Source organism: Stegodyphus dumicola, chromosome 2, assembly GCF_044657685.1.
Source record: "Stegodyphus dumicola isolate Sdum_Otavi_A_Nest chromosome 2, ASM4465768v1".
NCBI lineage: Eukaryota > Metazoa > Arthropoda > Arachnida > Araneae > Eresidae > Stegodyphus > Stegodyphus dumicola.
Genome location: NC_140769.1, coordinates 143,534,975 through 143,557,208, shown reverse-complemented (window position 1 = coordinate 143,557,208; position 22,234 = coordinate 143,534,975). Strand labels below are relative to the sequence as shown.

Here is a 22,234-nt window from a genome sequence, read left to right as displayed (position 1 = left end):
TGGGCTAACAAATTATACTTGCTAATCACATAATCTCAAAATTAATTTAAAAACATAGCTGACTATATATCTAAAAGGAGAGATTTATCTAAAATGAAAAATTTTCAGAGATTCATTATCTATGTTTGCAATAATTAAATAAGAATAAATACACATATGTTGAAATGCTGAGAACTTAAATAATGAAATAAATTAACATCTGTAAACTATGTTGAAAATATAATTTATTTGTGTTAAATGGCTATTTACATATGCACATAAGAAGAAACTGTTGTTCAAGTTCCATGTCGTATTTTAAAAAATTAAAATTTGTTTATTTACATCCAAAAAATTATCACAGATTTCAGGTATTTACACAGTAAGCAGTCATGTGTTATCAAAATTTTGCTGTATTATATTGAACTTAAATATATAATTTGTAAAAATATTAAAGCAGTAGTTTTAGTGCTTTTTATTAGATGTATATTAAGTTGAAATCCAGAAAAAATTTTCTGAATTTTTTTAGATTGCAATACCTATTGAAGAGTTCTATAATGCTCATTTGAAGTTTACCTTTAAACACAGATCTTCAAATGATGGTATAGTATATTTTGCATTTTCTTCAAAGTTCAGTTTTAATATAATTAGTTAGTTATTATTTAAAGATCAGAATTTTTATTTAAATAATATTTTTTTAATTAAATTGCCTTTTTGTTTGAAGTCATTTTAAATTTCATTTTAGTTGTAAATTTTTATAGCTAAAATTAGTGCTGGTTAGCATAGCAGGTGCTAGTTATGTTAACTTATAACTAAAAATTGCTGTGTAGTACATTCATTGTTAGCAATTGTTTATATTGATATAATACTTGTAAAGTGAATGTAGAGGGATTTGCTTTGAATATTTATATTTAAAATTTTAAATTACTTCATGATCTGCAGGTTGATTTACTATTATCCATCTGCTGGTGAATTTTTGTTTTTATTTTATTTCCTTATTTATATTTTTAAAGGCTATTCTTACGGTACAAATCTCTGTCATAAAACTACATTCTGTCAAATCCGCTTGCATGTGATAGCACACAAAAGGATTTGTATATCGTCTGATTAATAGATGGCACGCACCACTAGATAATAAAGTATTATGGCAATGATGAAAACTGCTGAATCAGATGTTAAACAAAACATTAAAAATTTCCAAAAGTAATCAATTACGATTATAATGGTTATAATCAAATGTTAAATATAAACAAAACATTAAGGATTTCAAAAAGTAGTCGATTATGCAAAATTTATTTAAAACTGAGTGGAACAGTTGCTTAAGAAACATCTGATGCTTAATAAATTTCAGAATGAAAGACTTTAAAATAAAATATTTAAAAAAATTCATCTGAAAGCTATTTCTACTAGCTTGATTCACTAAAAAATATAAAAAATAAAATAATTATATGACTTCTTCACCATGACACTCAAATATTTCAGTTGCTTTTAATATTTTTATGTTAATTCTAAAGCAGCCAATTATAAAGATATTAACAGTCTGTGTCTTCGTCTGTTATTACTATGCCAAAAATTGATAACAGGTTGGCACGTGTGAAAAGATAGAGTCCCAGCAAGGGCATTGCGTATTTTTCACTTCTTCTGCTTCAAAAAAAGCTAATAACTCTACAAGTGGCACCAAAACTAAAAGGTGGTGGACAATTCGTCACCCCTGGGATTTAGCAATTGGGTACCCTAATTCCCAGTCACCCTTTAAAAGGAGGTAATGCATTTTCTGATGATCAACATAGACATTTTCTCTCTCCTTTCTGTGTGTCTTCAGGGTGTAATTAGACCATGTTCGAGAAGTCCAAAGCTCAAGTCCTGCTGAGGGTATTATATCTTTTTCCCATTTCCTGCTTCAAGAAAACCTACTGACTCCATAATTGATGGAAATACAGGGGTTGGACAAAAATATGGAAACACCTTTAAAAAAACATGTTTCTTTGCTTAATATGGTGTAGGAAACCCGTTGGCATCCAAAACAGCTTGCAGTCTTCTCGGAATGGATAAATACAGTTCTTGTATGTTTGCCAAGGGAATATTATACCATTCTTCCTGCAAAACGGTGGCAAGTTCAGATAACGATGTTGGCGGTGGATAACGAGAACGCACTTTCCGTTCCAATGTAGACCACAAAGGTTCGATAATATTCAGGTCTGGTGACTGTGGTGGCCAGGGCAGATGGGACAACTCATCCTCGTGCTCAGAAAACCAGTCCTGGACAATGTGAGCTGTGTGAACAGGGGCTTTGTCGTCTTGGAAGACACCATCACCATCGGGGAACAAAATTTGTACCATGGGATGAACTTGATCGGCCAAAATGTTCACATAAGTCTTGGCAGTCATGTGCCCTGACACAGTTGTCATGGGGCTAGCAGAGAACCACGATATGGCTGCCCAAACCATAACAGAACCCCCGCCGTGTTTCACTCTTGGCAACAAGCAGTCTGTATTATAGGCTTGAGATGGCGTTCTCCAGACGTAAACTTGGCCAGAAGTGGGAAACAATGTGAAAGAAGACTCGTCAAACCATATTACTCGCTTCCACTGCTCTATAGTCCAGGCTTTATGACTTAAACACCACCTTTTCCTGTTACGGGCATTAGCATCACCGATGAGTGGCTTCTCGATTGCAGCACGGCCAGCAATTCCCTGTTTATGAAGCTCCCTTCTAATTGTTTTGGTACTCACAGGGTTCGGTAACACAACATTCATTTCAGCAGTAACTTTTGCAGCTGTGGTCTTCTTATTTTTCGTCACAATTGCCCTTAATGATCGTCTGTCACGATCACTCAGGACACACTTTCGTCCGCGCTGTGATTTAGCAGATGATGTTTTTCCGCTTTTCAAATATGCGGAATAAATCTTCGATACAGTACCTCTTGAAACACTAAACACCTCGGCTACCTTGCTTACGGAAGCACCTACCATACGTGCTCCAACAATTTCCCCACGTTCGAAGTCTGTTCACTCTGACATAATGCAATGACAACCTCACATAACAGTACTCCGACAACAACTGAACTGTTTAGCACATTACGAAGTTGTATAGGTGGCATCAGTAGTCAAAAACGCCAGCACCACCTACATATTTCATTAAAATCAATCTTTCTTTTCAAACATGCATTTCACAAGGTGTTTCCATATTTTTGTCCATCCACTGTAAGTTATCTTAAATTAGGACTTGAAGCTTTGGAATTTTTTTTGAGGGGAGTATCACTAGCTCAGGAAATTGGAGCTTTGTTATATCTTTGAATCTCACTTCTTTAAGACTAAATATTTTGTCAACAATTTCATTATAGAGATGAGATATCTGAGATTTTCCATATGATCTTCTCTACATTTCTTCTTGAAAGGTTGAACTAAATTAATTTTCTTTGATATTTTGTGTAAACTTGATTCTCTTGACCTAAGTCATTTCTAGTTTCTTTGTGTTAGAAAGTATCTCTTTAACTTTCTCATTGCAGTATTTTGCTTCTAATGACTTTGTCTGAAAACACACACACAAAAAAAAAAAAAAAAAAATGGGAGGTGCAGGAAAGGAAATTCAAAACCCTTCATTGATGATGCATAGCCTTTCTCGGTTATGAAAGTCTGTTTGTAGATTGGGATATCACTAGGTTATGTCTGTGTGCGTAGCAGTGAATAAAACTGCATTAGGGACATTTCTTTTTCACAATTGAGTGAAAACCATTGAAGTGACCAGAAAATGTCACTACTTCATCGTACTCTTGAGCTATAAGTTTTTTCTCCCACTCGAAATCAAGAAGCATTTTAAAAACGTTTTCACCCAAACCATTCACAAATTGATTGCTGTTGACATTTGTAATACTAAGAAATCTTTCTTAAACATTACTATATTTTCCGTATGAAAACTGCAGAAAACTGAGACAGGTTTTTAATATCAGTAGTTTCACATAACATTTAAATGAACCTCTTTTATTTTCTCTCTGTTACATCCAATATTGCATCTTTTTTCTTCAATTGCACTACAGCCTGTCACATGCATAGACCATCTCAATAAGCTTCCTTCAACGAATCCAATTAGTCGCTACTGTTTGCCAATGATAGGTTTTTAGAGTCCTGAGATCTACCTCCATACAGTCTATCCTTCTTGTGTGAGATCTTCTTCTTTTCTTGGTACACTCTACATTTGAAAAGATCACCTTTTTAACGGGGTTCAAGCTGTCACATCTAAAAATATGTCCAAGCCACGTGATACGATAAGATTTGATGACTCGGATAATATTAGGTTGTTTGTATCTTCTATATATTTCATGGTTAAACAAAATTCTCCATCTATTATTTTCTCTAATTGGGCCAAATATTTTGTGCAATATTTTTTTCAAAAAATAAGTCTTCCTTCATACAGTATGATAGATCTAATAAGGGTTTTATAGACATTTATTTTTGGCTTGAAGTTTAATAGTTTTGACGCTAAAAAATTCTTTAAACCATGATAACATCTATTAGCTCTAAACAATCTATTATCAATTTCAAGTTTAATATTATTATCACTAGAGATGATAGTACCGAGATACGTAAACTGAAAAATGCCCTCGAAAGTATAAGACTTTATCTGGCTACAGAATCCAGAGAAATAAAAGCCTCCATGACAATCAGCAATAATGTTGATGTCATCAGCATATGCGAATAACAGTATAGGTCTCTGAAATATGATGCCTCTGGTTATAATTCCGGCATCTCTAATAGCCTTATCAATAGTGATATTGGAAAACATGGCATGTGAGGGCATCACCCTGTCTCAATCCCCTTTCAGTATAGAATGCCTCTAATAGATCAGACATAAGTTTACTCTCTTTAAAGTCATTCTAGATAGATCAATGAATTTTCTAGAAAATCCAAATTCCAGCATAGCTTCAAACATGTTTCCATGGTATATGCTATCATAAGCAACTTTAAAATGTATAAAAAGATGAAAGATATCAATATTATGTTAAATAGTTTTTTCCAAGCTTTGTTTAACAGAATGAATTTGATGAATAGTAGATTTTCCAGCTTGAAATCCACACTGTAGCTACCAATAACTGTAGATGCCTATGATAATAACCTATTATATAAAATATAGGAGAAGATTTTAAATGCCATATATAAGAGGATGATACCTAGATAGTTGCAACATTCAAGTCTTTCTCCTTTTTACTTCCTTGTACGAAGTAAAAAGGAAGTATTGTAATCGCAAAAAGTTTCAGGCAGCACATTTCAATGAAAATATCCATTTTGATCACTATCGAATGCAATTTAACGATGTTTTTGCATGATATCTGTACATAAGGACAGAATAAAATACTCGTTTCCTCCAAAAAAATAATAAAACTGCTTTAAAATGAATTCTGAAGATAATTTTTTGTGGCGTTTGTACGAACGTATGTACGTACGTATGTATCTCGCATAACTCGAAAATGAGTAGCCTCAGAACGTTGAAATTTTGTATACAGGACTGCTATACCATGTAGATGTGCACCTCGTATTTTGGTTGCAATGGGCCGCACCAAACATATATAAATACTATATTTACATATATATCCACTCTGTTACTCAGCACAGTGATCTCTTTCTTTACTCTTGTATGTTTGTAAATTGTACATATTTTGCTTTGAAAATGATTGAATTATGTTGTTCTTATCTTCCGGTTAAGGTTTTTATGCCTTTCGTAATTCTGGAAGCAATATTTGTACAATTATCAACAATTTAAAAGCTGTTTAAGTGTGGTTAAGTTTTAAATAACATGGCAGACATATTAGTTTACATTTGAAACAGCAGAATTGTAGATTTGTTGCCAATCTAGAGAGACTAAGCTTTGCAACAACAAAAATAACGCCTTCATTTATTATTGCAAATTAAATCATGCTTAATCCTTTCTGGAATTTTTTCGAGGAAATAATTATTTAAGATTTACTTCGTAATTTTTAATACGGATATTTTGAGTTTTTATGTGTTTTTGCCTTATCGCGAAGTGAGAACTGAATTAATTGAATGAGAAATGCTAAATCGTCTGTGAAAAACTGTTTCTTTTCTGTTTTGTGTGCTTAATTTCTTTCATACATCGTTCTAGCTTTATTATAGTATTTGAATAGAACATGTGGCAGCGATAAGATAATTCTTCAAATGATATAAATTTTGTGCATTCAGAGTGTCATTATAGTAAACAAATATAGTGAATTTTAAAGAGTGCATTTATTCTATTGTGGTTTATGCGCTCTCGATGAAGTAGATTTAATTCAATCCAATCAATTTAAATGAAATTCAAGAAAAAAATGCTTATAATTTAATATTCCGTATAAGGAAGTCATGTGGTGTCCACATCAGATTTTTAAAAAAAAATGGGACAAATGGAGCCCTCTTCCCATTCAATGGCATCTGCTCCTCAGTCCAAGCATTAAATGTAAGCTTATGAATAGCATCAATCAGTTCAGGTAGGTCAATAATAATAAGTTGTGCCTTAATACTATCTGGGCCTGCAGCCGTATTGTTATTTAGATTTTCAATACCCTTCCTCATTTTATTTAAGCATGGTCCATCAGGTTCCAGAGCAATCATTTTCAACAACATTCAAGTCAATAATTAGATCAGCCTCCTCCCTTGGAAGATCACTTCCACAAAGAAAATCTCTAAAGACCTCTCTCCATCTTTGTAGCACTTCAACTCAATCACTTGTAAGCTCAGCATCGCCTTTTCTACAAGTAATAGTTCCAGGAAAGGCAAAGCAAGATAGAGCACTGGTTTTCTGGTAAAATGTTCTCGGCTCTTTCGTGTTTTTTTATTATTATTTATTTATTTTGTTTACTGTTTTATGTAATTCTTAGTGTGCCCCCATTTTTGAAAATGGCTGTTGTCTTTCATGTTTTAGCTTGGCAAAAAGTTAGTTGCCAATGGTAGGCAACTTTTTAATCCTAAAGTACTAAAAAATGTTAAGAGTTGCACAAACTTCCCGGTGTGCTACAGAGCTCTGAAAAAATTGAAGTTATAACCTGTAGAAAATGTGAAGTAGACAAATCATGCATAAGCTGCTGCCAATTAAAATTGTATGACTGTGATAATAAAAGCTGTATTTATTTTATGAATATCTTTTAACACAAGGATCAAGGCAATATTCAGATAGTTTGGATGGATACAATATGCAAGTATTAATATGACTTGCAATCACCTTGGGCTACAGTAACTGCTGCAGTATGACTGAGCCTAGGGCAGTAGTGATTGTTGCTCGAGTTGAGTGAAACACTCTGGATGGCAGTTCAGGTATTACAATCCATAATACTTTCAATTCTTCACCAGGGTTCTGTCGTAGTTGCTAGTGCTTGTTCTGACAGTCTCTATACTACCATGGACCTGATGTGTTCAGTAGGGAAAATTTTAATGAGTGTGGCTGTTCAAGGCACAGATAGAGAATGCTATCTCTTAATGGAATCTCAGATGTCATAATTGACATATATTTGAGCTTCATCCTGCTGTTGGATGGCTCTGCAGATTTCTGAAGTTATGAGACAGTTTGTCTGTCTAAACTTCTGTGATATAAAGTTGTTTAGTCAAGCATCAGATATGAATACTAGGCATGGGTGGGATTCATTTCAGTGGCACTTCATAACTACAAGTGTTGAGCTGATATGATGAAGCATAAGCAGATTACAATAATCAGTCCCCATTATGCACAGTATGTTGCTAATTACTTGCTTGCCTTACTATACTGTATATATCACATAAATATCATGTCTGCTTTATGCTTCTTCATGAGTTTGCAATTTTAATGTTAGGTAGTTTGTATTCCCATTTTGGTTTTCTACTTTACTTTGAAATTAGGAGGATCTAATATGAATATGTTAAATAATTGTATTGTTTAACTATTTAATTTTCCTTGTTCCCTTAATTAGCGAAAGACCGTGCTGAGAAAGCTTTTGCCATATCTTTTGTGAAACTTATGCAAGAAAATGGTACGACATTAAAAGATGAAATGCATGAATTGCTAGTATACAAGGTACGATGCAATTTTTTTGCTATGATAGTAGCAGTTAAGTATGATACAATAACTTTAAGTATGTAATGCCCATATATTTCTACTCTCTCATAGATCGATTATAAACGGTTTGATGATAATGATGTCAGCTATCTCAGTTTGCCATCAACTCGTCAAGAGTTAGAAAAATATATTTTAACTAATTGTTCTAGTCCTGTCAAAGGTTCCTCCAGTCTGGTTTCTGCAAATGGACTTTGTTTAAGCTCTAAGGACTGTTTCTATATAAGCTCTCTTGTATGTTCAACTAAATTAACTCAGAATGGTATGTTCTTTTGTTTGTATAATTCTGCATGTTAATGTTCTAGTAATTTTTTTTTAAATTTTATAAGTAAATCATGTTAATAAAAAGTTATATTTTTTGTAACTAATCATAAGTCATTGGCATTTAATTTTTTTTAACTAATGGGAATATTTGGAAATGCTTATATGTGCAGAATTCCTCAAATATGGACTCCTTTTAAATCATGCATAATAAAATGTATGACTTTTTTATTGTTCCGGAACTTTTTAATTGAATTGTTCCAGTTATAACTGGTATTAACAGTCTGTTAAACATGTGAAGAATTTTGGAATACTGATATCTGCAGAACTCCTGTCCTGTGCTGTTGGAGTATGTCCCAGCTACTTCCTCTGGCAGTTAATAATGGATTTTTTTATTTATGCAAATATCCAAAAATCTCAGTGCATGAAATTGCTACAGAATTTTTCTAACTTTTGATTGTGCCCAAAAGTTGTATCTTTGTAAATGTGATGTTCTGTTTCTGTGGCATGGAAAGGGACATGTATCAATGGAATCAGGGTGGAACCCTGAGTACGCCTGTCAAGTTTGGCACTAGTGTAGCTATTGGGCTGGCTACAGCATCCATTCCGTATCTGGTCCTGTGCTGTTGATATAGAGAAAATGTGAAATTTTAATGCTCCGTACCTCGAGAGTGAGGTTAAATTGAGCTGCAATTTTACATGTACACTCAGGTGATGAATGAAGAATGAGGACCGACCTTCATATTGGTACCTTTCTTTGCTCTTCTTAATTAAAAATTAATAATTTTAAAATTTTAATTATTTTTTCATTGTTAAGTTTTTATTATTTATTAATGATTTAATTGTAGTTTTTACTTATGATTATTGACTAATATAATATCTTAAATAGAAGTTTTTCTTTTATCTGACTGATTATTATTTCAGTTTCAAACCTATATATAACTTAAACATTGTCATAATACTGCTTTGCCGTATTTTGTTTCATTTTTAAGTTTGCTCATTATAGAGGTATACAAATAAAAATCATTTCATATTAAATAAGGAATTTTCAGTTTTTTGTTTGTTATTTCAGTCTGTAAAAATGCAAATTAATATTAGCTGTATCATTGTAAATGTGACAGTCTCTATAGTGCCAATACAAAAATTATTAATTATTAATCAAAAAATCTGGAAAAAAAAGGTTGCACTTTTTTAAAAATTCTTTGCTGATTTCTTGCATCATAAAGAGTCATTTCCTTATGTTTATTTGAGTGTGTGTGCTTATTGTTTATATGTTTAATAATTTAACATTAAATGATAGTATGAATTTCATATCATTAATAGAATAATCTTGCATTACAGTTGACCTCCTCGGTTTGTTGAAGTGGTGGTCAAACCCAGAAAGCTTAAGAAATAATCTAAATTCTTTAATGAAAGTAGATGGGGAAGAAGTTGTGAAGGTAATTATGTGGCTCGATATATTAATTTATATTTTTGCAAGTGTCTTTACAAAAACACATCTGTTGTAGGATAACATGGATCTTTTCTGTTGTAGGATAACATGTGCCTAACAGTTTTTTTTTTTTTTTTTTTTTTTAAAGGTATATGTGGCACTTTCTAACAAGAAAATATGCTTTTGTTACTAATTCATTTTGACCGTGATAAAATTTTTCTAAACATGAAAAATATATCTCTTATGTTAGCTATCTCATTATTAACAAAGAACTGAATCAAATGGCATACTTCAGGAGATAAAAACAACACTTTTACTTCATTGATCGTCATTAGACAATATTGGCACATATGTCTTTATGTTAGAAACTCTGGGAGTGTTGTTCTGTAGCAGGAAAGATCCCAATGCTCTTTTGAAATCTAATTATAAATTATTTTAAAGTTCTTGCAGGATACCTTAGATGCATTATTCAATATCCTTATGCAGAATTCAGATTCTGAGTTATATGACAATTTGGTATTTGAAGCATTGGTAAGTACTTTTCTTTTATATTTTAGAGACTGAATTTTATTGAATTATTAGTTGAATATATATATATATATTTTTTCATTTTTTATAACTTCTGAGGAATTATGTATGTTCGTTTCTTTTTTTTTTTTTTTTCCTTCCTTTCCCATAAAAATATTTATAACTCTTAAATTAAGCAATAAAACAACTTTAGATTGCCATATGATTAGGCAAAGCAACAACGTTGTGTTTTGACCAAGTCTGTATTCATTTCAAGGACAAACATGTACAGTTCCCTCTTCATCAAAAGCAAAGAAATTTTGCGGTGAAGGGAGGAGCCACAGTCATATCTACACTCACTTCCAAAAGTTAAGCACGAAGATGTAAAATGCAAAAAAAATCAACAAAATACTGATTTGATTGACACAAAATTCAGCAGGAAAGTAGCATATATATTTATGCATAAAACAAAATCAGTAATTATATACAGAAATGAAAACAATATTAAATTTTTCTAAGTTATCAGATAATACTGGAGACTTAAACAGAATTATGTATAAAGTGAAAATAAACAGCATAAAATGGGGGGGAAGGGCATTAATAGGGTATGTGATCCCCCCCTCTTCTGTATACAAAGTTACACCTTATGACCATGCTTTCAATTAGGTGGTCAACCACCGCAGAATTAAGCAATTGCCATTCTTCTTGTAGAGCAGTTTCCAGCTCAATAAGAGTGGCTGGAGGTGGGAAACGTGAAGATACAGCGCGGCCGAGAGCATCCCAAAGATTTTCAATAAGATTAAGGTCGGGGGAATATGCTGGCCATGCTATACACGCAAACCCTTCACTCTCCAGGTAATCATCGATGATGTCAGCTCTATGGGGATGTGCGTTATCGTCCATTGAAACAAAAGTAGGACCAACTGCTGCAGCGTACAATCTCAAAATGACAATCTAGGACTTCATCTCAATACCGGACAGCAGTCAAAGAACCCCGTTTAAAGATGTGAGGTATACTAATGAAATCCCTGCCCACACCATAATGCTTCTGCCTCGGAATGCCTGCTGATGTTCGGTGATGTTTTGGGACTGATTGTGTGTTCATTGTTTACGCCATATCCTTATATGCCTGTCATCTGGCTCCAGAGCAAATCTTGACTCATCAGTAACTATGACATTCCCCAGTCAGACACATTCCAATTGACATATTCCCGGTGCCACTGTAATCGCACCCCTCTTGATTGGATAGATAGAGGAACACAAGGTACCCGAGCGTACACTCCACTCATATATAATCTTCGGCATATAGTAGCTGCAGATATCGCCTTACCAATGGACGCTGTAACCGTAGATGTCGCACGTGTGGAGGTCGCTCTGTGATTCCGCTTGGCTACAGTAGCAATATATTGATTTTCCACGAGCGTTGTAAACCTTGGGCGACCGGCTATGGGTTTTTGGACAACTGTCTGTGTGGTTTGGAATTGTTTCTATAAATGTTAAATTACAGAATGATGAACTCTGCAGAAAAGAGCAACATCTATGATCGACTGTCCTGCTTCAATGCTCCCCACAGCACACCAGCATTCAGAATCTTCCATTCCTCTTCTGGAAGTCATAGAAACTGGTATGTCTTGAAAACAAATTGTACGAAAGTTTTAAACACCTTCTATCAGCACATGCAATCAACTTCTGTAACCCTTCATAAAGCTGGCTTCTTATAAGACTGCCTTTTTTGCATATTTCTTGACATGAAAGCATGATTGGCTGTTACCTAACATATTTGCATACTTGCATACTTCCATCTACCTCTGCAGCGAATTGCACCCTCTTCAATTCTGATTGGCTTCTGGAAATTATCATTTTTCTCTCTGTGCTTAACTTTTGGAAGTGAGTGTATATGAAAAGCAAAGTAAAGCAAGCAAGAAGGTAGTACCATCCAAAGCTTCAAGAAAAGCATCAGCACTCCCATATTACAACTTGCCGCCAACTGCAGCGCCAATCCAGTTTGCAGTGGTTGTGCTGTTATCTCAACTTTTTGCCCCTTCCTCCTCCCCAATTCAGTAAGCTGAAGCTAGTGGAATTACTAAATTAATTAGATTAATTTATATCTGAAGAAATAATGTATCTCTACATATTTTTTTTTTTTTTTTTTTAAATTTCTTATCTTTCTCCCAAAAAATTTTAAGTTGTAACTTTCGTGGATTTGTTTGAAAGAACCAATAAAAAAGGTTTAAAATCAAACGGAATACATTTCTACAGATTTTCTGTAGAAGAGCAAAGGTTAGTACTTGATTGTTTTACAGTTTTGTTATTTGTAAGTGGATTAGAAATGTGATTATGTTATATTTTATTCTGCATGAGTAATTTTATTATTCATGCAGAATAATTTAAAAATAATTTTATTCTGCATGGTATGGTTTATATATCACTGTGTTGTCCAGTTTAAAAACTGGTTTTAAATACTGAATGATTTAACACTTTAATGCGCATTTCCAGCTTTTACTAATTTATTTACTATAAAAAATTAATAACTTGTTGTCTAAGATTATTTTGGGTATTAGATGCTAAAATTACTGACCGAGAAACATGAAAATGCTTGCATCAGAGTGATACAAGAAGAAAATATTATGTATAAATATAGCAAAAGAAGTTGCCAAAGATATTTATTTTGATGGAAGTAATGAGTATAAATCGCTGAGTTATAATTTTAATAGTAATATGTCATTCCCTCATTTTGTCAATAATTAATGTTTTAGGGGATTTCAGAGAAACTATTTGGATCATTTTATTTTTTGCTAAATATAGCATAGGTGCATGAGGAAAATTTTCATAAATATTTTGAGCAATTTTATCCTTAAAAAATATCTTTCTCAAAAATACTAGTTTTGAGGCGACTTATTAATTTTTCATAGCAGATAAGCTGAAAAATGTGCATTAAAGTGTTAAATGATTCAGTATTTAAAATCATTTTCAAACCCAGTACAAAATTAAAAAAATTACTGCATAAATGAAATAAAAAAGATTACTGAAATGCTTATTTTTAATGCAAGTCACCTCTGTAAAATTCAGTGTTGCTGATAAAATGCGTACTGTAAATCATATGGATTTTTCTGCATTGTATAGTAAACCAATAGATTTAATGGACACACAGTCATCTATAAACCATGCCATGCAAGATAAAATTATTCTCACGTTTAAATATAAAATAATCACATTTCTAATCCACTTACAGATAACAAAAGTGTAAAATAATCAAGCATTAACCTTTACTCTTCTTTTGGAAATAAACATGGATACGAACGTCTATAAGAAATCTGTAGACAAGTATTCCGTCTAATTTTGACAAAATCTTCTTGCACGTGCAACCTTTAAAGCTGCAGTATCAGTACACCATTTTGGCCAAAGCTGATTCAAAACTGTGGTGGGAAAAGGAGCAAAACAAATTCAGATTTAATTTCCAATGACTGAAAAGAAAAGGAGCATGCACAGTTTTACTGATTGTGTTTCCATAGCGCAAGCTCTCACCTTGAAGTGTCGACACTTTACTATACATACAGCTTTGGTACCATCTATCCACAGAAATAGTAACAAGATGAAAAATTAAGTTAATGGAATTTTAAAAGTCTTAGGGAGGACTGGATTGGAATTAGTCATTAACTAAAGATAAACTTTTGTGAAGGTGAAAACTTCCAAGGATAAAGAAGCTTTTGGAGTCATTTTTGCAGACTCAAATTTAAAATTGTCTGTAAAATTTCCAAGTATGATTAGCTATCAAAGATTTATTTATTTTTTCTCTTCACTCATAAAAGTTGTGTTCCTTGATGTGAAACTTTAATGCTATTTTAGTTTGGCCAGTATGTTGCTGTAAATTGTGGTGTATTGAAGATATTTACAAATTTATTGAATGATTACATGGAATACTTCTTCAGTTTTATGGACTAACATAAGCATTTAAATAATTTTAATTTTCTTAGGCTATTGATTAGCAGAGGATATTTAATTGTCTCATAATAGTAAATGTGTTGTTTTAAAATAGTTTTTTTTTCTTTAGATATTTTATTTTAAAGGAATTTTTTTTTATTTATTTATTATTATTATTATGATTATTTTCCTTTTTCATTGTTTACAGATTTTCATTATTGGTCTCATATCTGACAGAAAGTATCATCACTTCAGACCTATCCTGGATATGTATATAAAGGAAAATTTCAGTGCTACGTTAACTTATAAGTAAGTATACTTAAAATTCTGCATTTAATTAGATACACTGGAAATATTTGTAGCATTTTTTCTGTACAGTTTAACATTCACGACCTCAGAAAAGCTGGAAATGTGACACAGAATTGTCACTGCATAGAATCGATAGCCTCTGTGCACAGGGTCTCTGTGGCAGCAGAAAAAGCAGGTTTGATTTTTTTGTTGCTATCGGTCGTCCTCTGTGGGTATCCTAAAAATAATAGTTTAATAAAATACTGACCTTCTTGATTTCAAATTGGATTTAATTTATAAACCTTGTATGTTCTAAGGTAATAAATACTGACTGTGTTGGTGTCCATACCATATTCCATCAATGAGTTTGATGACCTCAGTGACAGTGCTGACCATGCATAGTGATATCCTTTTGATGACTGCATGCAAATGATAAATATCGTTAACCCTCTTTTAGGGTTTTATGTTAAATAACCCTAAAATGTTGTTTAAGTTATATTATTTATTATTTTTCCTTTAATTTCACTCCTAATTTTGCCAACTCCCACCAAAATGTGAATTTGTTTATATATATATATATATTATTTGTTTAATTATGTATATATATATATATAATTAAACAAATTTAAATTTTAACAAACATGTATATACATAAAAAAGCAAATTTAAAGTTAAAATAATTAAAAAATGTGCAAACTTAATTTTCAAACTAATCTACAACATCATTTAAATTCAGATAGCATAAGTAAATCAAGTGCAAAACCAAACCATGAAAATAAATTTACCAATTTAGCAAATTAAAATTAATCTAAAAAAAATTTTTTTTTTAATGCATAAATGAATGACTGTTGAGCAGGCAGGAGACAGACTTATCAAGGGAAAGTTGCCTCCAAACCTAACTCTCCATTCATTCAATTCATGTTTTATCATTCATGCAGGCAAGGGTAAAAGTAAAGAGGAAGAATGTCCAAAAAGAAATACCAATAAAGTGGTACCTTTAGAAATTAGCAATTAAAAATTAAAGTTCTAAAAGGAAAATACCAATGAAGCCTTTTGAGAAATAAGCAATGTAAAGTCAGGGATTAAATTAAACTTTTTAAAAAAATTAAATTTTTAAAAAATTAATTTTTCAGAAAAATTAATTTAGAAACCAAAGCATTTTAGAAACCCTTGTCTACAGAAACCTCCCCGACACGAATATGCATATCAATAAAAAGAAACTAAAAAGGAACTAGACATAATTTATATAAAGCAATAAGAAACAAAAAGAACTAATTCATAATTTTTAAAAAAACAAATACAGTCAAAAGTCGTTAATTCGGACACCCATAATCCGGACCTCTAAGCTACAAACTTTCTGCGCATGCGTCACGTTGACGCATGCATGTAAGACTTTACGGCTGCGAATATGCGTGTGCGCATGCGCGTAATGTCGGCTTTAGTTTTCCACATGCAAATTTTGATCGGAGATCAATCGGCGGTAAGCTAACATGGTTGCCGCTGATTGGCCGATGACGTCAAGATCGGCGGGTTGGCCGAGTATTATATATATGTACGCTGGTATCAGCGAATGTCTTGTTCTCTTGTGTTATTATGAGTTAGCATAATGCTAGTTTGCTTTCAATCAAATGATTTTAAATGTAAAGGCTACAGTGTTAGATCTTTTATTTTAATTTATGGAATAAAGCATGAATTTTATTTAGATTAGTCTTAGCTTTATTTAAGGGAAGGAAAATATGCTTTGCCTTTATCACCACTGCCAACACGTAATATGTTTACGCTTGCGCGTTTAATGTATGATGGACGGTATAAGCTAAGCTAAAATTATCTAATTCAGTTAATGTTGCAGATTGCGTTGTTCCTGAATCTTCGAAATGGATCCGGCTTATTATTTTTTGCAGACTGTTAGAGCAATTTTATAAAAGTAAGCTTGAACTTTCGATTATGTCAAATAGAATTTCTGATATATATTTACTAATATGTAAAGGATCTACAAAGCGAAAGTATGTTTAGAAGTTCATTAAACAAAAAGTGAAATTGCTGCAAAAAATGGATAAAGTCATATCCTTCGTTTCTCAAACCATTCCGAAATCTGTTTATCAATTTCACGCTGCTCTGCGGCCCGGGGGGGGGGGGGAACGCTGCGGCGCGCAATGAATTGGAAGTTAATCTGTCAGCACTATACTTATCTTCAGGGCAGATGTTTTTATTTTATTTCGCATATAATTCCTTACTAAATGTAGTATTTCATCTCGATGTACTCCGTCTTTTATATGATTTAAATCAAATTCCTAGTCATTATAATTCGCTTCCGATAAAGAAGAAAGTGATACAGAGGTTATTGAAAACGAAAAAATTTCGATTGACAAATTAGTCTGTATTCTTGACACAGCAATTATAGGAATTTAACAGCGGATCTTTGTAAATGAAGAAGAAATTATGTCTGTTTATAGAATTAAAGAGAAAGTATTATCACATAAAGTTAAACAAGTTATCAAATGAAAAAAACAAGTTATCTGGAAGCAACTTAAACAACTTACATTAAAAGAAATGTTTAATAAAGTAAACAAATAAATATTAAGCTTTTTTTTTTTTGTAAATTTTGATACCCTTTAGATCATAATTGTTCTTTATTTCATAAATTACGGTTTCATATTTTTAATTTTATAATTTCCGTGTGCCATCTTACCAGATTTAAACTGATGATCTATAATCCGGAAAAATCAATAATCCTGAATTGCCGAAATCCCGACGAGTTCGGATTAACGACTTTTGACTGTATATACTTAAAAATATAATTTCATATGTAGAAAATACTTAAATACTACATAAAAAATATTAAAAAAATACTTAAAGCAAGTAAATAGTAAGTTTTATTTCTAACTTACCTTACTATATTAGTGTTGGAGTCTGCAAAAGTTTTTACAAAGTGATGTAAGTGTGAAATGAAGCAACTTAAACAACTTGCATTGAAAGAAATGTTTAATAAAGTAAACAAATAAATATTAAGCTTTTTCTTTTTTTTAATTTTGATACCCTTTAGATCATAATTGTTCTTTATTTCATAAATTACGATTTCATATTTTTAATTTTGTAATTTCTGCATGCTATCTTACCATATTTAAACTGATGATCTATAATCCGGAAAAATCGATAATCCAGAATCGCCGAAGTCCCGACAAGTCCGGATAACGGATTTTGACTGTATTTAAGTATTTTCTAGATATGAAATTATATTTATAAGTATATATTTGTTTTGTTTTTTTTTTAATTATGAATTAGTTCTTTTTGTTTCTTATTGGTTTATATAAATTATGTCTAGTTCCTTTTTAGTTTCTTTTTATTGATATGCATATTCGTGTCGGGGAGGTTTCTGTAGACAAGGGTTTCTAAAATGCTTTGGTTTCTGAATTAATTTTTTAAAAATTTAATTTTTTTAAAAAGTTTAATTTAATACTTTACATTGCTTATTTCTCAGAAGGCTTCATTGGTATTTTCCTTTTAGAACTTTTTTAATAGAAACAATTTTTAATTGCTAATTTCTAAAAGTACCACTTTATTGGTATTTCTTTTTGGACATTCTTCACTCTTTACTTTTGGTTTTGACTTTTACCCTTGCCTGCATGAATGACGAAACACGAATTGAATGATTGGAGAGTTAGGTTTGGAGGCAACTTCCCCTTGATAAGTCTGTCTCCTGCCTGCTCAACAGTCATTGACTTATGCATTTAAAAAAAAATTTTTTAGATTAATTTTAATTTGCTAAATTGGTGAATTTATTTTGATGGTTTGGTTTTGCACTTGATTTACTTATGCTATCTGAATTTAAATGATATTGTAGATTAGTTCAAAAATTAAATCTTTTATATGTTTGCACATTTTTTAATTATTTTAACTTTAAATTTGCTTTTTTACGGATGTACATGTTTTTTAAAATTTAAATTTGTTTAAATTTAAATTTCATTCCTTGCAGCAATGGCACAAAGAATTAATTAAATTTGTATTTAAATTAAATTTATTTAAATTCAATTTATATGTATACATATATATATATTTACTAAATTGATTATATTATAAATATTGATTATATTATCTCCTAAAATAAAGTTGGTGGAATGCATCTGAATGAAGTAACACAGAAGCATTGAAATTTAATCCCAAAAATAATATTTTTAAAGGAACTTGATTTAAATCATGAATAAGAAATGGAAACTTTTAAAATGAAAATTAATAAACCAAGTAATTATCGTCATTGATCGGAAATTGGTTGACTTTTCAAAGGGAACAAACCAACCCCCGTTCAGTTAACAATAATAAATAAATGCGAATGGGTTTCGTCTTTTACTCAGATAAGAAGTATATGCCATACTGACAATTTTAGTTAAAGCTAAACTTGTAAGTTGAGTTTTAATCCAATTAGTGAGATGAATTAAAGTTTACTATAAAGAATTCATTTTGAATAGAGCAGTTCTGTTAAGTTAATGAATGTTTTTTGAAATTTCAAGTTATTATTGCCAAAGTGAGGAGTAAATAAATTTCTCTGCTGGATAAAGTAACAATTTTTTATCATTTACTGGAGCAAAATGTCCCCCAACACCCTGGCTTTCATGCATGTTAATTTAAATTTATTTTTATTAAAACATAATAAACATAATTTAATCTTTTCTATATTGATGAAATAGAATTCAAAGTAATCATTATAAACATAATAAATTTGAATTAATTTTAAATAATTCGCTTCCCAAAACACACTGGCTATGACCTTTCCAGCATATGTGATCGACTTCACTTTCTTTAGCGCTGAATCATCGGCTTCCACCCTTTGCTTAGACTGCTGTTTCATTTCTGGCGTGTAGTAGTGGATCCATGTCTAATTCATGGTACAAAATTGGTCGGATCCCTGGTTGAATTGGTCCAAAGAATTCTGCAAAAATTGTTTCCACATTTGCTTTTGATTGGCATTCAGCAAATGTGGCACACATCTTGTGCAGAGCTTTCACATCCCTAATGCTTTGAGCAAAATGTTTCGCACCCTTTCTTCTGATATCCCCACACAGCTTCTGCTATCTCGCTCACCTTCATTGGCCTATCATGTACTTTTTTTGATGTTTTCCGGTGTGGTTGCAGTTTTTGGCCGTTTTTTTACATGGGTCATCTTCGAGGGATATGCGGCCATGTTTAAATTCAGTTGCATACTTTTTATTGGTTGACATGGAAACAGCAGAGTCCCTGGAAACTTTTGTCAATTTCGCAAGCATTTTCTTAGGGTTTGATTCATTCAAAACGAAGAATTTTATAGCTGAACGATATTCAAGTTTATCCATTTTAACGAATAACGCGCAAGACGTTTACTGCAAAGATTCATGTAAACAAACTAGATGAAATTGGTCGTACGAAGTATTGACGCATGCACCCAAGCAGGAAACGTAAATTTCTATAAGTTATGAAATTTTGTGAATCATTGAATGAATATTTAGAAAGCAGAAACTGTGTTACATCTGTGTCTTTTTTGTCTACTTCTGTGTGCAGAAAACCCTGCTTTGTATCACTTATTAATGCTAGAGATGATGCCTTTATTAAAGAAGTTAAAAATGTCAGGATTCAAAATTTGATCAATATGTAAGCACTCATTCAATGAAATTTCACCGGGTCCATGTGAAGATGCAATCATTATGTTACATAGTTTACTGGTGGTTTAGCCACTGCAAACGATTTCTCTAGGATGCAAATAAAATGAAATTTTATCACTAGCAGACACCAATCAATAGCATTTTGTCAGTTACTAAATGTGTGCTCAAAGTGCTTTAATTTCCTAATCATTATATCATAATGATAAACAGCTACGATGAGAAGACTTATTTTTTCTTTACAATTACAAGAGTCTGTGAGCTGTAAACCTTTTTTTAATTTGTTTTTACTATTCAAATTAGGAGGCAGTAAATCTGATTTTGAATCTGTTCTGTTACAAGCGCTTCAATTTCAGTTTTTGAATTCGGTGTTTTCTTGTTCTCCAAATTTATCTTAGCAATGTTAAATGTTTTTTTAGTGTTATTTATTTCCAAATATAAGTACTGAGAATTTCCTTCCCCCCCCCCAAATAAGAGGAAATTTTATTTTATCTTCCCACCTTTTTTTAAGAATGATTCATGCTACCGGTATTAAGAAGAGTTCTTATTTTATATTACTTCTGATTTAAATTGACTGGTTATTTGTTAGGAGTATTATGCAACAAGTTTGAAACAAAATGCTTTTACATTTGTGCTGAGAGAGAACTTGTGATTTTTGTACATTTTTATTTTATATATTTATTTACTTAGTTTCTTCTCAACCTCAAAACAAATAGAAGGGTTATGTTTACCTTTGTATGAACAGAAGAGATCACTTTTACATTCCTTAATGCAATTTTTCAATTTCAAACACAAAAAATCTTCAATTCATATACAATAAATTTCTTTTCTCATAAACTGTCAATGATTCAGAAGTCTCCTTTTCATTTTTGATTTGCAGAACAGTTATTTATTTACTCTAACTGGCATGCAGGAGATGTAATATATTCTTCAATAATAACTTTCAAGTGAATTGCAGTAACTCATCAACATTAAAGAAAAGAATTGATAAATCTTTTTTGTGATTAAATTGAAAGTTATATCAAAAGGCAGCATTTTCATTATTACGGGCATGAGCATATAATTGTATGTCTCCAGTTTGACTTTGCATGACCTCAAACTGCATATTTGAGTTCCTGTAATGTCACAAAGTTTATGAAGTTTTAAATTGTCACTGAATTTAGTTATTAGGATAAAATTAAGTTTTTGCTTGTGTAGGTTTATATCAAACTTGTTTACAAGTATTTCAAACATCTGATCATAATTTGGTTCTGAAATACAAAATCCTTCTATTGCATTTGCATCATTGCTGTATGCGTACGATTTTAAATAATTGATTTTTTAAAATTTTGTTAAAGATTCATTATCATGGACTGAAACTTTGAAAGAGTTCTAAAATGTATCCTCTGGGTATAATTGGTATAAAATTTAGAGACAGTTACTTCTGGAAGATGAGTAAATTTATTACTTTTTTTTTAATCTTATATATATATATTGGACACTGCAGATATTATCATCTTGCATTTCTAATTTAGTGACAAGATCTTCCATTATTCCTTCAAAAATAGAAAAATTACCTTGGCCGTGTTCGCACACATCAATCAGTTAGTCTAAAATTGTTAAAACATGCACTTCCAAATCCTTATGCATGTTCAGTATGTATCATTGCTTATGATTTTTCAGTAAATACCATTGTCTTTGTAGTTTCAATATACACCACTGTGTACATTCTTTCAATATGTGCCATTCTGCAGATTATTGCAAGAAAATGCATATTTTGTAAACCAAGAAAATTTTCTTTTTGAACTTTCTGTCACACAAGTATCAATGAACAGAGCAAACCTGGTCATATATTTAATCAAATAATTTGACAAAATATTTAATAAAGATTGGCATTCTATTAGTTTTAGTTTTTACTTATTCATTTAACATTATTTTCAACATAAATATGTAACTAATAAGAGAAATAAGTAAAGTTACTTAATTTTGAATTATATTTCTTTATTCCTTTTAGCACTGGGATATAATACAGTCAATTATAATGTGATGCAGTATAATTTATAAATCTTTAGCACAGTACAAAGTTCAAGATTTGGAAACATCGGGATTTTGGCAATTCCAAATTTCATATCACAAGTTTAAATTATTGAGATGACATGTAGAAATCTT

At 31.5% G+C, this 22,234-nt stretch overlaps 1 protein-coding gene across 2 annotated transcripts in view; it reads left to right on the top strand.

Annotated features, from left to right (window-relative positions):
• Positions 1-22,234, top strand: part of mbc (dedicator of cytokinesis protein myoblast city) — a 252,717-nt gene that overhangs the window by 136,824 nt on the left and 93,659 nt on the right. For both annotated transcript variants that reach the window (XM_085811171.1, XM_085811170.1), the window contains exons 16-21: positions 506-578; positions 7,908-8,011; positions 8,105-8,312; positions 9,653-9,750; positions 10,185-10,274; positions 14,380-14,480. In XM_085811171.1, coding sequence (XP_085667297.1) covers positions 506-578; positions 7,908-8,011; positions 8,105-8,312; positions 9,653-9,750; positions 10,185-10,274; positions 14,380-14,480 — 674 coding nt within the window. The remainder of the gene's footprint in view (positions 1-505; positions 579-7,907; positions 8,012-8,104; positions 8,313-9,652; positions 9,751-10,184; positions 10,275-14,379; positions 14,481-22,234) is intronic.